The sequence below is a fragment of the Ranitomeya variabilis genome, chromosome 3, assembly GCF_051348905.1.
Source record: "Ranitomeya variabilis isolate aRanVar5 chromosome 3, aRanVar5.hap1, whole genome shotgun sequence".
NCBI lineage: Eukaryota > Metazoa > Chordata > Amphibia > Anura > Dendrobatidae > Ranitomeya > Ranitomeya variabilis.
In genome coordinates, this window is record NC_135234.1 from 417,857,257 (window position 1) to 417,870,943 (window position 13,687).

Here is a 13,687-nt window from a genome sequence, read left to right on the forward strand (position 1 = left end):
GTGAAAGCGCGCTGTGTGAGGGTCTGCAGTGTCCACTGCTGAAGTGCTTCCTGTCTTAGCAGTGGACACAGAAGACTCTCACACAGCACGCTGCCACGCAGATCTCCTCTATCCAGATGACTGATGAAGGTCAGGTATTGACCGAAACGTCTCTTGATTTTCTGGAATTTCTTCATTCAATAAATAAGTTCTTGAATACACCTATATGAGTGCCAAGTATTTCTACATCGCTTGTAAGCATTAAAACTGAGGTAATATATGTAAGCATGCTGGCTTATCTGACCATGCAACACATTGCATTCTGCTGTCTAACCGAGGAAGCTCAACTGTGGCCCTCCGTTCACTTTCTGTATGTCTGCACTTTTCATGAAATTTAAATTTTCTCATAAAAGGGCCAAAAATTGATAACTTATCCCTATGATAGGTCATGAATAACGAAACAGTAATGCTTCTTTCACACTTCCGTCTTCCAAATCTGTACAGGATCCGTCAAGACGTTGAAATGACGGATCCTGTGCAGATTGTGGAAAACGTGTGCACTGGGCCCGTCTTTCTGACGGACCCATCGAGCCTATGTGCCCCTGTTGTGTATGGGTCTTCGCAGCGGTTTTCCGCTGCAAAAACGCATACACAACACAAACCAGGTAAAAAAAAAATAAATAAAAAATCGCAGTATTCTCACCTATCGGCGTTCCCGCGCAGCGATGCTCCTGGCAGCTAGCGTTCCTAGTAATACATTGTGAAATCTCGCAAGAAGTCGTGGTCTCGCAAGACCGCGACGTCTCGTGAGATTTCGCAATGTATTACTAGGAAGTAACGCTAGCTGCCAGGAACATTGGTGACGCTGCGCGGGAACCCCGGTAGGTGAGAATATTGCGTTTTTGTTTTTTTTTATTATTATTATTTTTATTTTTAATTTTTTTTTTAATTTTATTTTTTTTTAACATTATATCTTGTTACTATTGATGCTGCATAGGCAGCATCAATAGGAGAAAGAGCGAGAGAGAATTTCACTGGCGGGAAATTCTTCCGCGCATGCTCTCTTTGAAAAGGCGGGACCTGTCACTGGATTCGTGCTTTTCACAGTCAGCGATGCATCATCATCATCATGTTCATGTCGCTGAACGATTTTCCGACGTGCAGAAAAAATGTTCCTCTGAACGTTTTCTCTGCCCGACGGACCGTTTTTCTTTTATGCAGGATCCAGTGAAAGACGGATGAAACGGACGGCCATCCGTCACAATCCATCGCTAATACAAGTCTATGAGAAAATGCAGGATCCTGCAAATTTTTCAACAGATTGTGACGGGAGCTGAAAGAGAAGTGTGAAAGAGGACTAAGGGTCCAACACTTGTCACTCTCACTGATCAGCTGAAATCTTTCCTGGCAGCGGTTGGACACACACAGTGCACATAGATAACATCACAGCTCTGTACGTTTTTTAGCATCTACTACAGAGTACAACAATTTATCTTCTCAAGATAATTCATCAATATGTTAGGGTACCGTCTCACAGTGGCACTTTGGTCGCTACGACGGCACGATCCGTGACGTTCCAGTGATATCCATACGATATCGCTGTGTCTGACACGCTACTGCGATCAGGGACCCCGCTGAGAATCGTACGTTGTAGCAGATCGTTTGAAACTTTCTTTCGTCGCTGGATCACCCGCTGTCATCGCTGGATCGGTGTGTGTGACACCGATCCAGCGATGTGTTCGCTAAGTGCAGGGCCGCGCTTAGTAACCCGATGTTTACCCTGGTTACCATTGTAAGTGTAAAAAAAAAAAACACTACATACTTACATTCCGGTGCCTGTCACGTCCCTCGCCGGCGGCTTCCCGCACTGACTGTGAGCGCCGGCCGTAAAGTAAAAGCAGAGCACAGCGGTGAAGTCACCGCTGTGCTGTGCTTTACGGCCGGCACTGACACAGTCAGTGCGGGAAGCAGACGGCGAGGGACCTGACGGACATCGGAATGTAAGTATGTAGTGTTTTTTTTTTTTTTTTACATTTACAATGGTAACCAGGGTAAACATCGGGTTACTAAGCGCGGCCCTGCGCTTAGTAACCCGATGTTTACCCTGGTTACCCGGGGACTTCGGCATCGTTGGTCGCTGGAGAGCTGTCTGTGTGACAGCTCTCCAGCGACCACACAACGACTTACCAACGATCACGGCCAGGTCGTATCGCTGGTCGTGATCGTTGGTAAATCGTTTAGTGTAACGGTACCCTAAGTCACAGACAATCTCTTTAAATGAACCCTTTTCACACCCTGTTGTCTGAAAATGTTACACTTGTTGCCTAAGGGTCAATTTACTTGGACCATCTGGCAATATGAAATGACCTTTAGTCAGTAAACACTGTTAGGACAGACATCAAGACCTCGCTTAAATTTGACACCAAGACATGACTTAAATTTGACATAACATTACCAGAAATAGGTGTCCCTCAAAAATCAATGAATAGAGAAGAAGAAAATTAGTTTGGGATGCTGCCAAGAGGCCTAAAGCAACAATAAGGGAGCTGCAAGATTTTCTGGCAAATATTGGTTGCGTACTTCATGTGACAACAATCTCACTTTATTCTCCATGTGTTTGGCCGGTTGGAGAGTGTGGCAAGATGGAAGCCTTCTCTTACAAAGACAGACATCCAAATTTGGCTGTTTTGCCAAAACCTAACATCAAATCTGTCAACAGCATATGGAATAACATGTTACGATCTGATGAGACCAAGGTTGAACTTTTTGACAATGATTCCAAAAGGTATGTTTGGCCCAAAGTCAACACTGCTCATCACCCAAAAAAAGCCATGCCCACAGAAAAGCATAGTAGAGTCAACATTATGCTTTTTGGGTAGCTTTTTGGCAGCTGGAACTGGGGCATTATTCAAGACGGGGGAATTATGAACAGTTCCAAATCAGAGCATTTTGCATCAAAGATTTCAGGCTTTCACTAACAAGCTGAAAATGAAGAGGAATTTCATATTTTAGTACAACAACAACCCTAAGCTTGCATCCAAATCAACAAAAGAAGTTCATAGTTTTTGACTGGCCCAGCCAGAGCTGAATCCAGTAAAAAGTCAGTGGATGACCTGAAGAGGGCGCTGTACACAGATGCCGTACAGATTGGGAGTGCTACTGCTAGGAAGAGTGGGCAAAGATTACCAATTCTAGATGTACCATGCTGTTTAAATCCTACCTAAAAAGACTGAGTGTTATTATAAGTTTTAAAGGGTACTTCAACACACTGGATTAAGGGAATACATATTTATGCAACCACATTATTTAATTATTTTATTTTAACACCCCAAAAGAATTTTTTTACAATTCAATTGTACAGATTATACGTGACATTAAATGTGTGAAAACTTCTGAAATAATTATTCTTGGTATGATTTTTTTTTTCTTTTTACAATACCAAAACCTGCTATTTTAAGGTTTGTAGCTATTTTATATCCACTGTTTCATTAGGTGAATTCTTCTAATTAGCGACAGCATGAGTTTACTTTGCTCTATCCTTTAAGAGATAATTGCATAATAGTGATAGTCCACAAAAAAGTCTATTTTACAAAACTAAATGCTACAGCAAGTATCTGGAATGTATTGTTAGAGATCCATGTGGTTGCAGGCAGATGTGCAATTTTTGGGACTAATATTTCTTTGTGGTAGGAGCGAAATGTTGAAGCTGTCCGAAGTGCAAAGGATGAGCGGGTTCGAGAAATCCGTAACGCTGTCGAAATGATGATTGCCAGGCTTGACACTCAACTTAAAAATAAGCTAGTCACTCTTATGGGTAAGCTAATAAATTCATGTGCTGTATGTCATCTCCTCCTGTATATTGTATATACCTGTGTGTCATCTCCTCCTGTATATAGTATACTAGATGGTGGCCCGATTCTAACGCATCGGGTATTCTAGAATATGCATGTCCACGTAGTATATTGCCCAGTGACGTAGTATATTGCCCAGTGACGTAGTATATTGCCCAGTGACGTAGTATAAAGCACAGAGTCATGTAGTATATTGCCCAGCCACGTATGTTACAGGTTAAAAAAATAAAAAATAAACATATACTCACCTTCTGAGGGGCCCCTTGTAGTTCTGTCGCCTGTGTTTGGTTCAGGCGGCAGCTTCCGGTCCGAGGGTGTGATGATGTCGCGGTCACATGACTGTGACGTCATGGCAGGTCCTTCTCGCGCAGGGCCTGTGATGACTTCGCGGTCACATGACCGTGACGTCATGGCAGGTCCTTGTCGCACACCAACCTTAGCACCGGAACCTGCTGCTTGCATGGACCGGTCACCGGGGCGTCGGAATGGCGGCGGAAGGTGAGTATATAATGATTTGTTATTTTTTTTTTAAATTATTTTTAACATTAGATGTTTTTACTATTGAGGCTGCATAGGCAGCCTCAATAGTAAAAACTTGGTCACACAGGGTTAATAGCGGCGGTAACGGAGTGAGTTACCCACGGCATAACGCGGTCCGTTACCGCTGGCATTAACCCTGTGTGAGCCGTGATTGCGGGGAGTATGGAGCGGGCGCTGGCTAGTGACTGCAGGGGAGTAGGGAGGGACTAATCGGACTGTGCCCGTCGCTGATTGGTCGCGGCAGCCATGACAGGCAGCTGGCGAGACCAATCAGTGAATGAATTTCCGTGACGGAAGTTGCCGACAGAAAGACGGAAGTACCCCTTAGACAATTATAAATATATAGATACCTGTATGTCATCTCTTCTGTATATAGTATATACCTGTATGTCATCTCCTGTATATAGTATATACCTGTATGTCATCTCCCCTGTATATAGTATATACCTACTGTATGTCATCTCCTTCTCTATATACCTGTGTCATCTCCTCTTTTATATAGTATATACCTGTGTCATCTCCTCCTGTATATAGTATATATGTGTGTCATCTCCTCCTGTATATAGAATATACCTGTATGTCATCTCCTGTATATAGTATATACCTGTATGTCATCTCCTCCTGTATATAGTATATACCTGTCATCTCCTCCTATATATAGTATATACCTGTATTTCATCTCCTCTTGTATATAGTATATACGTGTCATCTCCTCCTGTATATAGTATATACCTGTATGTCATCTCCTCCTGTATATAGTATATACGTGTCATCTCCTCCTATATATAGTATATACCTGTATTTCATCTCCTCTTGTATATAGTATATACGTGTCATCTCCTCCTGTATATAGTATATACCTGTATGTCATCTCCTCCTGTATATAGTATATACCTGTGTCATCTCCTCCTGTATTAGACCTCGTTCACACATTTGCTCAGTATTTTTACCTCAGTATTTGTAAGCTAAATTGGCAGCCTGATAAATCCCCAGCCAACAGGAAGCCCTCCCCCCCTGGCAGTATATATCAGCTCACACATACACATAATAGACAGGTCATGTGACTGACAGCTGCCGTATTCTTGTAGTTTGTCTGCTTATTAATCAGATTTTTATTTTTGAAGGATAATACCAGACTTGTGTGTGTTTTAGGCTACTTTCACACTGGCGTTAACTGCATTACGTCGCAATGCGTTTTTGCCGAAAAAACGCATCCTGCAAAAGTGCTTGCAGGATGCGTTTTTTCTGCATTGACTAACATTAGCGACGCATTTGCGACGCAATGACACACGTCGCAACCGTCGTGCGACGGTTGCGCCGTGCTGTGGCGGACCGTCGGGAGCAAAAAACGTTTTTTTGCTCCCGACGGTCCGCTTTTTCCGACCGCGCATGCGCGGCCGGAACTCCACCCCCACCTCCCTGTACTTCCCCGCACCTCACAATGGGGCAGCGGATGCGCTGGAAAAATGCATCCGCTGCCCCCGTTGTGTGGCGGAGACAACGCTAGCGTCGGGAACCTCGGCCCGACGCACCGCGACGGGCCGAGCCCGACGCTAGTGTGAAAGTAGCTTAAGGGCGAGTTTCATGTGTCAAGTTGTGTGTGTTGAGTTGCATGTGGCGACATGCATGTAGCAACTTTTCTGAGATGAGTTTGTGTGGCGACATGCATGTAGCAACTTTTTGTGTCGAGTTGCATGTGACAGGTTAGTGTAGCAAGTTGTGTGCAGCAAGTTTTGTGCATGGTGAGTTTTATGTGTGGTGCGTTTTGAGTATGTGCAAGTTTTGTGTGAGGCAACTTTTGTGCATGTAGCAATTTTTCCGCGTGTGCAAGTTTTGCACGTGTGGCGAGTTTTCCATGAGGTGAGTTTTGCACGTGTGGCGAGTTTTGTGTGAGCCTAGTTTTGCATGTGGCGAATTGTTTTGAGCAGTGACTATTCTGTTTCGACTTTTATGTGGCGAGGTTGGTGTATGTGTGGTGAAATGTGTGCTGGGGTTGGTATATGTGTTCAAGCACGTGGTAGTGTGTGGCGCATTTTGTGTGTGTGTTCATATCCCCGTGGTGGTGTGGCGATTATCCCATGTCGGGGCCCCACCTTAGCAACTGTACAGTATATACTCTTTGGCACCATCACTCTCATTCTTTAAGTCCCGCTTGTTCACATCTGGCAGCTGTCAATTTGCCTCCAACACTTTCCTTTCACTTTTTTCCTCATTATGTAGATAGGGGCAAAATTGTTTGGTGAATTGGAAAGCGCGGGGTTAAAATTTCTCCTTCGCCTCATTGGGGGACACAGACCGTGGGTGTATGCTGCTGCCACTAGGAGGCTGACACTAAGGCTACGTTCACATTAGCGTTAAGCTAATGTGCGTCGGGTTTGCGTCGGCGACGCAGCGGCGACGCATGCGTCATGCGCCCCTATACTTAACATGGGGGACGCATGCGTTTTTTTGTTGCGTTGTGCGACACATGCGTCTTTTTTGCCGCAAGCGTCGGACCAAGAAAACGCAACAAGTTGCATTTTTCTTGCGTCCGATTTTCGGCAAAAACCGACGCATGCGTCGCAAAACGCAGCGTTTTTGCGTGCGTTTTGACGCGTTTTTGCGTGCGTTGTGCGTTGCGTCGCCGACGCAACGGCGCACAACGCTAGTGTGAACGTAGCCTAAGTGATACAAAGAAAGTGATCTCCTCCCCTGCAGTATACACCCTCCTGCTGGCTCTCAGCTAACCAGTTCTTGCTTAGTGTCCGTAGGAGGCACACGGACGGGTCTGCTATTCAGACCCAAAAACTCTTTTTACTTTTACCTTTACAACGGACAAATGGGGCGACGGATTCTTTCATGTTCCGATCTCCCCGAATCAACAACAGGCGAGCACGGGAGTTTTACCTCTCCGTATCCTCTCCTGCGACGTGGGAAGCCACTGCCTGAGCTGATTCTAGGGGCGACGGGCCCCTTCAAGGGCACCGATCTCCCCCATCCCTTATCAGACGAGCACTGGAGTGTCACCTCCAGTATCCTCTTCTGCAGCCAGGCCTATTGCCGGACATCAGCCCTGACCACCAGGTTTTACCCTCGGCTGTTCAGAGGCACATTCCAGCGTGGCATCCGAGCAGCCCCCACTGCACCACCACTATTAAAGCGGATGGTACAAGGAGGCGGACGGTTCCTCTCCTCCTCCCTGCTAAAGGGACGATGGATTGAGGACTTTTCTTATCCCTGCACCGTCCAAACAGCAGCAACTGCACAGGATCTTTTTCTACCTTCTGACCTGCTGAACAGAGCTGCATACTGGGGTAAGTGCCGGGACTCGAACAGTTGGAGGGCTCTGCGCATTTTCCCCCGTTCGGCGCCGGCTGGCTTCATAAATTTAGCCCCCGGCTTCGGGTTTATTTAGGCCGCAACCCGGAACTCCGCCCATGCTAGGCCGCGCTTCAGGCCCCGCCCCCCTATTCAGGCGCCTCTCATTCAGGACGAGAGCTGTATTCTCGGCGGCCATCTTCATCCTCCTGCCATTTCCGGACACGAGCTCATCCGGAAGTGGCTGCTGCATCGCACTGGCGGTACTCAGCGCTGAAGACCACACTGTTCCAGATGGGGGACTCAGAATCTCGGTAAGGAGAATCCGCACCCCTCCCCCATCCTCCCTCCGCACCCCTCCCCCATCCTCCCTCCGCACCCCTCCCCCGCTCCCCGGCAGCATAAAGGGACTAGCGTTCCCTATTTTTTAATACTTAAGACCTGTAATCTCTGGTTGTCCAGCAAGCTCCGGTCTTAAAGGCACGGGTCTTAAGGGTACATGACCGCATTCCCTGGTCTTAAAGATGCATGCCCAGTGGTCGCTGGGCTTATAGGTACATGTCCAGCTTTCCCTGGCTTTGTAAAAACAAATGACCAGCATTCCCAGGTCTTAAAGGTTCCCTAGTTTAAAAGGGGCACATTACCAGCGTTCTCTGCTCTTTAAGTCACGACCAGCCAGAAGCCGGTCACCTTTCCCAGAGTACTTAGTCAAATGAGCTCAGGAGCCCTCCGCCGCCGCCGATCCCGGCTCTTCCCAGAGTACCTAGTTCCCCTCAAGGGGCTTCACCTCTGGCATAATCCTTGAAAAATGCCCTGGTCTTAAAGGCACATGACCAGCATGCCCTGGTCTTAAAGGCATGTGACCAGTATGCCCTGGTCTTACGCACATGGCCAGTATGCCCTGGTCTTAAAGGCACATGACCAGTATGCCCTGGTCTTAAAGGCACATGACCAGTATGCCCTGGTCTTAAAGGCACATGACCAGTATGCCCTGGTCTTAAAGGCACATGACCAGAATGCCCTGGTCTTAAAGGCACATGACCAGTATGCCCTGGTCTTAAAGGCACATGACCAGTATGCCCTGGTCTTAAAGGCACATGACCAGTATGCCCTGGTCTTAAGGTCACATGTTCAATCCGAAGCTGGTTACCCTAACTGAGCTCTGGAGCCCTCCGCCGCTGATCCCAGTTTATCCCTGAGTACCTAGTCCCCCCTCAGTGGACTTTGTCACTAACCGCAACCCATGGTTTCTCTGACCAAGAGATTAAATCCCTCTGTGAACCCTCAGTGGCTCGGAGTGCTCTCAGGACCGATATACATTGTCCCTCTCCTACATGGGAGCCGTCGGCTAGCAGGCAAGTATTCTAGAGAAATGTACAGGTGTCTAGAAAACGGAAGTTTTCATTTCCTGATCTCTCCTCTATGATTTGTTGAGAACAACGCTCTGAATATGGATCAGATATTGCCTTGGATTGCCAGAGCTTCAGAAAAAGAGGGACTCGCCTATTTATATCATCAACAAATTGACGAGCGGTTCCCTGGACAGAAGCCCCTACGTGGGATGCCATACCTGGTCTGATTTTTAAGGGCGACGGGTCCTTTAAAGGGCACCGATTTCCCCCCCCCCACACACACACACACACACCATCAACAGACGAGCACATGCAGTGTCGCCTCCATGTATCCTCTTCTGCATCCAGGCCTATCGCCAGACAACCTGCCCTGGCGTCCGAGCACCCCTCTTTGTATCACCACTATTTAGCGGCTGATGCAAGAAAGCGGACCATTCCTCCCTGTTAAGAGGATGGTGGATCGAGGGTTCCTAATTTTCTACTCTGCACGACGATGGCAAGGCACTGTATTTTCCTCACAAAAAGAAAAAACCTGCTGGATGCAGCCCCGCATTCTGCCACTTGGCAGACTAACCGGGTAGAATTTCTTATGGTATACCTACCAGTGTCCCTGCCCGATGTATCATCAATTAATATACCACAGACGGTCGGTCAAGCGCAGTGGCCGAGGTACCTCGCACTCTCTGATGGGCTGAGATCTATCACTCGGTGATCTCAGCAGTACATATCCCTGGAGTAGAACACTGGGCGGCAGACATATTCAGCCGTCAGGGTTTCTCCTCAAGTGAGTGGGAACTTCACTCGGAAGTCTTCCGTCAGATCTGCCTTCACTGGAGTACTCCAGATGTAGGTCGGATGGCGTCCAAATTGAACACCAATGTACTCCAGTTCATGGTTTGACCTCGAGATCCAAGACCATCGCAGTGCATGCTCGGTTCTTCCATGGTACCAATTTCCATAACCCCTCTTCCACTACTTCTGAGATCTTTTTGGAAGCAGAAAGGGCCCCAGTGATCCCGGGAGACCCACACTGATAAAGTCTGGTTCTCTCGCTTGCCGTACTAGTATTTTTTTTCCGTCTTATTGTGACAAAACTGCAAATATGGAATTTCTAGCAGGGAGTCTTCACCTGTAGTTTTTCTCTACCGCGTACCGTTTGATCTGTGGGACCTTAATGGTCCTGGGGATCTTACAGTAGACTCCTTTTTTGATCCAGACAGACTTTACTATCAGGGATGGTCGCTCCCCTTGTTTCTCTGCGTTCCTGTCATCCTGATGAGTCTTCAGAGCTCGCCACTCTGTTCTTTCAGACTTTTTTCCTTATTACCATCAAGGCAAGGTCGCCCTCAGGCCATCTCCTTCCCTCGTTACCAAGGTGGTATTGTATTCCCACTGTCGCAGGGGCATTGTCCTTCTCTCATCTCTTTCGGCTCCAGTCCACAAAACGGAATGGGTTCTCCATAATCTGGAAGAAGTGAGTGCTCCAAGTGGGTACGTATCGAGGACGGCGTCCTTCCGAAGGTTGGACACTTTACTTGGGCTTCTTGATGGCAAGAAGGCTTCCTGACGGTCACTGGAAGGGTTTAGCCATTTCGTCAGCCATGTTAGCCTGGTGGATTCTTTTCACCATCCAGGAGTCCTTCCGTGCTAGATGTCAGCCTATCTCCCTGTCTGAGGGCTCTAGACACCAGACGTCGGCAAGCACGGCCGCAAGCTTGCGAATTCCTCCAGTTCGCATGCATTCTTGAAGCACTAGAATTCCCACACTTCCACAGATGTGAGTCTGGGCAGGCGGACTCTGCAGGCCGCGGTGACGCACTTGTAAGTAGCGGTTACACCGGCCTGATCTGATGTTGTCCCCACCCAGGGACTGCTTTGGGACGTCCCACGGTCTGTGTCCCCCAATGAGGCGAAGGAGAATTAGGGATTTTTGTGTACTCACCGTAAAATCCTTTTCTCCGAGCCATTCATTGGGGGACACAGCTCCCTCCCTATTATTAGTTTGTGCTTGTTTTATAATTTGACATGCTATACTCATATGTAATGTGACATGCTATACGCTCATATGTAGTTATTGATCTCCTACTGCTTTTCCACCGAACTGGTTAGCTGAGAGCCAGCAGGAGGGTGTATACTGCAGGGGAGGAGCTAACTTTCTTTGTATCACTTAGTGTCAGCCTCCTAGTGGCAGCAGCATACACCCACGGTCTGTGTCCCCCTATGAATGGCTCGGAGAAAAGGATTATATGGTGAGTACACAAAAATCCCTATTTCGCCTCACAGCATAGCCTATAACGCTCTCAGGGTCCAGACGTGTGACTGTGCAAAATTTTGTGGCTATAGCTGCGATGGTGCAGACGCCAATCCCGGACACACACACACACACACACACACACACACACACACACACACACACACACACACACACACACACACACACACACACACACACACACACACACTCTCTCTCTCACACTCACACACACACACACACACTCACACACTCACACACTCACACACTCACACACACACACACACACACACACTCTCACACACACACACACACACACACACACACAGCCACAGCTTTATATATTAGATATCTATTTACAAACCATGTGTGCGTTTATACGTAGTTTCTATCGTTTTAGGTCAGAAAACCTCTCTTACACAAGAAACTGAACTTCTGGAATCCCTCTTGCAAGAGGTTGAGCATCAGGTAAATAATAAGTTTATGTATTGACTATTTCCAGTTAAAGGGAACCTGTCACCCCAGAAATCGAAGGTCGGCTAAGCCCACTGGCATCAGGGGCTTATCTACAGCATTGTGTAATGCTGTAAATAAGCCCCCGATGTATCCTAGAAGATGAGAAAAAGAGGTTAGATTATACTCACCCAGGGGCGGTCCCGGTCCAGTCCGATGGGCGTAGCGGTCCGTGGCCTCCCATCTTCATACGATGACGTCCTCTTTTTGTCTTCACGCTGCGGGTCTGGTGCAGGCGTACTTTATCTGCCCTGTTGCGGGCAGACAAAGTACTGCAGTGTGCAGGTGCTGGGCCTCTGACCTTTTCCCGGTAAAAAAAAAAAATCCAAAGTTTGGTTAAAAAAAATGCGCAATTTTCCGTTCCGATACCCGTAGCGTCTCCATTTTTCGTGATCTGGGGTTGGGTGAGGGCTTATTTTTTGAGTGCCGAGCTGACGTTTTTAATGATACCACCTTGTACAGATACGTTCTTTTGATCGCCTGTTATTGCATGTTAATGCAATGTCGCGGCGACCAAAAAAACGTGATATGGTAGTTTTGATTTTTTTTCTCGTTGCGCCATTTTGTGATCAGGTCAATCCCTTTCTTTTTATTGATAGACTGGGCGATTCTGAACGCAGCGATACCAAATATGTGTAGGTTTGATTTTTTTTTTTTTATTATTTTGATTGGGGCGAAAGGGGGGTGTTTTGAACTTTTATTTTTATTTTTTTTTTTAATTTTAGCATGCTTCAATAGCCTCCATGGGAGGCTAGAAGCATCCGCAACTGGTTCGCCTCTGCTGCATAGAGGTAATGCACAGATCTCCTCTATGCAGCAGAATTACAGGCTTGCTATGAGCGCCAACCACAGGGTGGCGCTCATAGCAATCTGCCATCAACAACAATAGAGGTCTGAAGGAGACCTCTGGTTGTGATGGCAACGCAGTGATGACACCCGATCACGTGACGGGGGTCAGCGGTGCGCGTACTTCTGGCCGCGCGGCCGGCAGCACTTGTTAAATGCCGCTGTCAGAGTTAATGGGAGTTAATTAACTAGTTAATGGGTGCGGGCGGATCGTGATTCCGCTCGTGCGCATTGCGTGCACATGTCAGCTGTTCAAAACAGCTGACATATCGCGGCTTTGAGGTGGGCTTACTGCTGGAGCCCACCTCAAAGCGGGGGATACTGCCAGCTGACGTACTATCCCGTCAGCTGGCAGAAAAGGGTTAAATAAAAACCAGTGAGCACCACAAACAAACAATAGGTGGGACACCTGGACTGAACAAAAAAAACACAGTGTGTGTATATGACACAAGGCAGTAACAGGAGTGATAACACACTCTATATATGAGAGTATGAGCAGGGGCCAAACATGCCTAATGTAGATAAATTGAACAACAGTAATCCCAAAAGGGGTATATACCATATGTGCAACATGATGGCAGTGTGAGTAGTGCTAGTAGTCTCAGATGCGTCCGATACTTCAAGTACAATGAATTAGTCTGGAGCCGCTCCTTTCTGTGGCTTATGCTGCATCACAACCTTCAAAATAGTTTTTTGTCCTTCTCTAAAGACATCAAATTTGCACAGTTTGTACTTTACAGGCTCTCTGCTTCCCTGCATGTTACTGGCTGAAGAATGAGAGAACTGGGAATTTGTCAGTCAGAATTCTCTAACTAGAAATTTATAACACTTGTCAATCTTTTCTTGGTTTCCTCTTACTTTATGACCACAAACTGCTTCAAGTGTGTACTTAAACATCATGTGTTCATAAATCAACTGAGAGGGGCTCAGAAAAAGACAGATAAGTTACTAACAAGCACCTACCTTATTCTTTGTTGACTCGGACACCTAAGTTATTAAAGGGTTTCTGTAACAAGGTTTGTGCTACTCCATCTGAGAGCATCATAATGTAGGGACAG

At 46.9% G+C, this 13,687-nt stretch overlaps 1 protein-coding gene across 5 annotated transcripts in view; it reads left to right on the forward strand.

Annotated features, from left to right (window-relative positions):
- TRIM37 (tripartite motif containing 37) overlaps positions 1-13,687 on the forward strand; it is a 146,066-nt gene that overhangs the window by 38,988 nt on the left and 93,391 nt on the right. For all 5 annotated transcript variants that reach the window (XM_077296335.1, XM_077296336.1, XM_077296338.1 and 2 more), the window contains exons 7-8: positions 3,670-3,793; positions 11,671-11,738. In XM_077296335.1, coding sequence (XP_077152450.1) covers positions 3,670-3,793; positions 11,671-11,738 — 192 coding nt within the window. The remainder of the gene's footprint in view (positions 1-3,669; positions 3,794-11,670; positions 11,739-13,687) is intronic.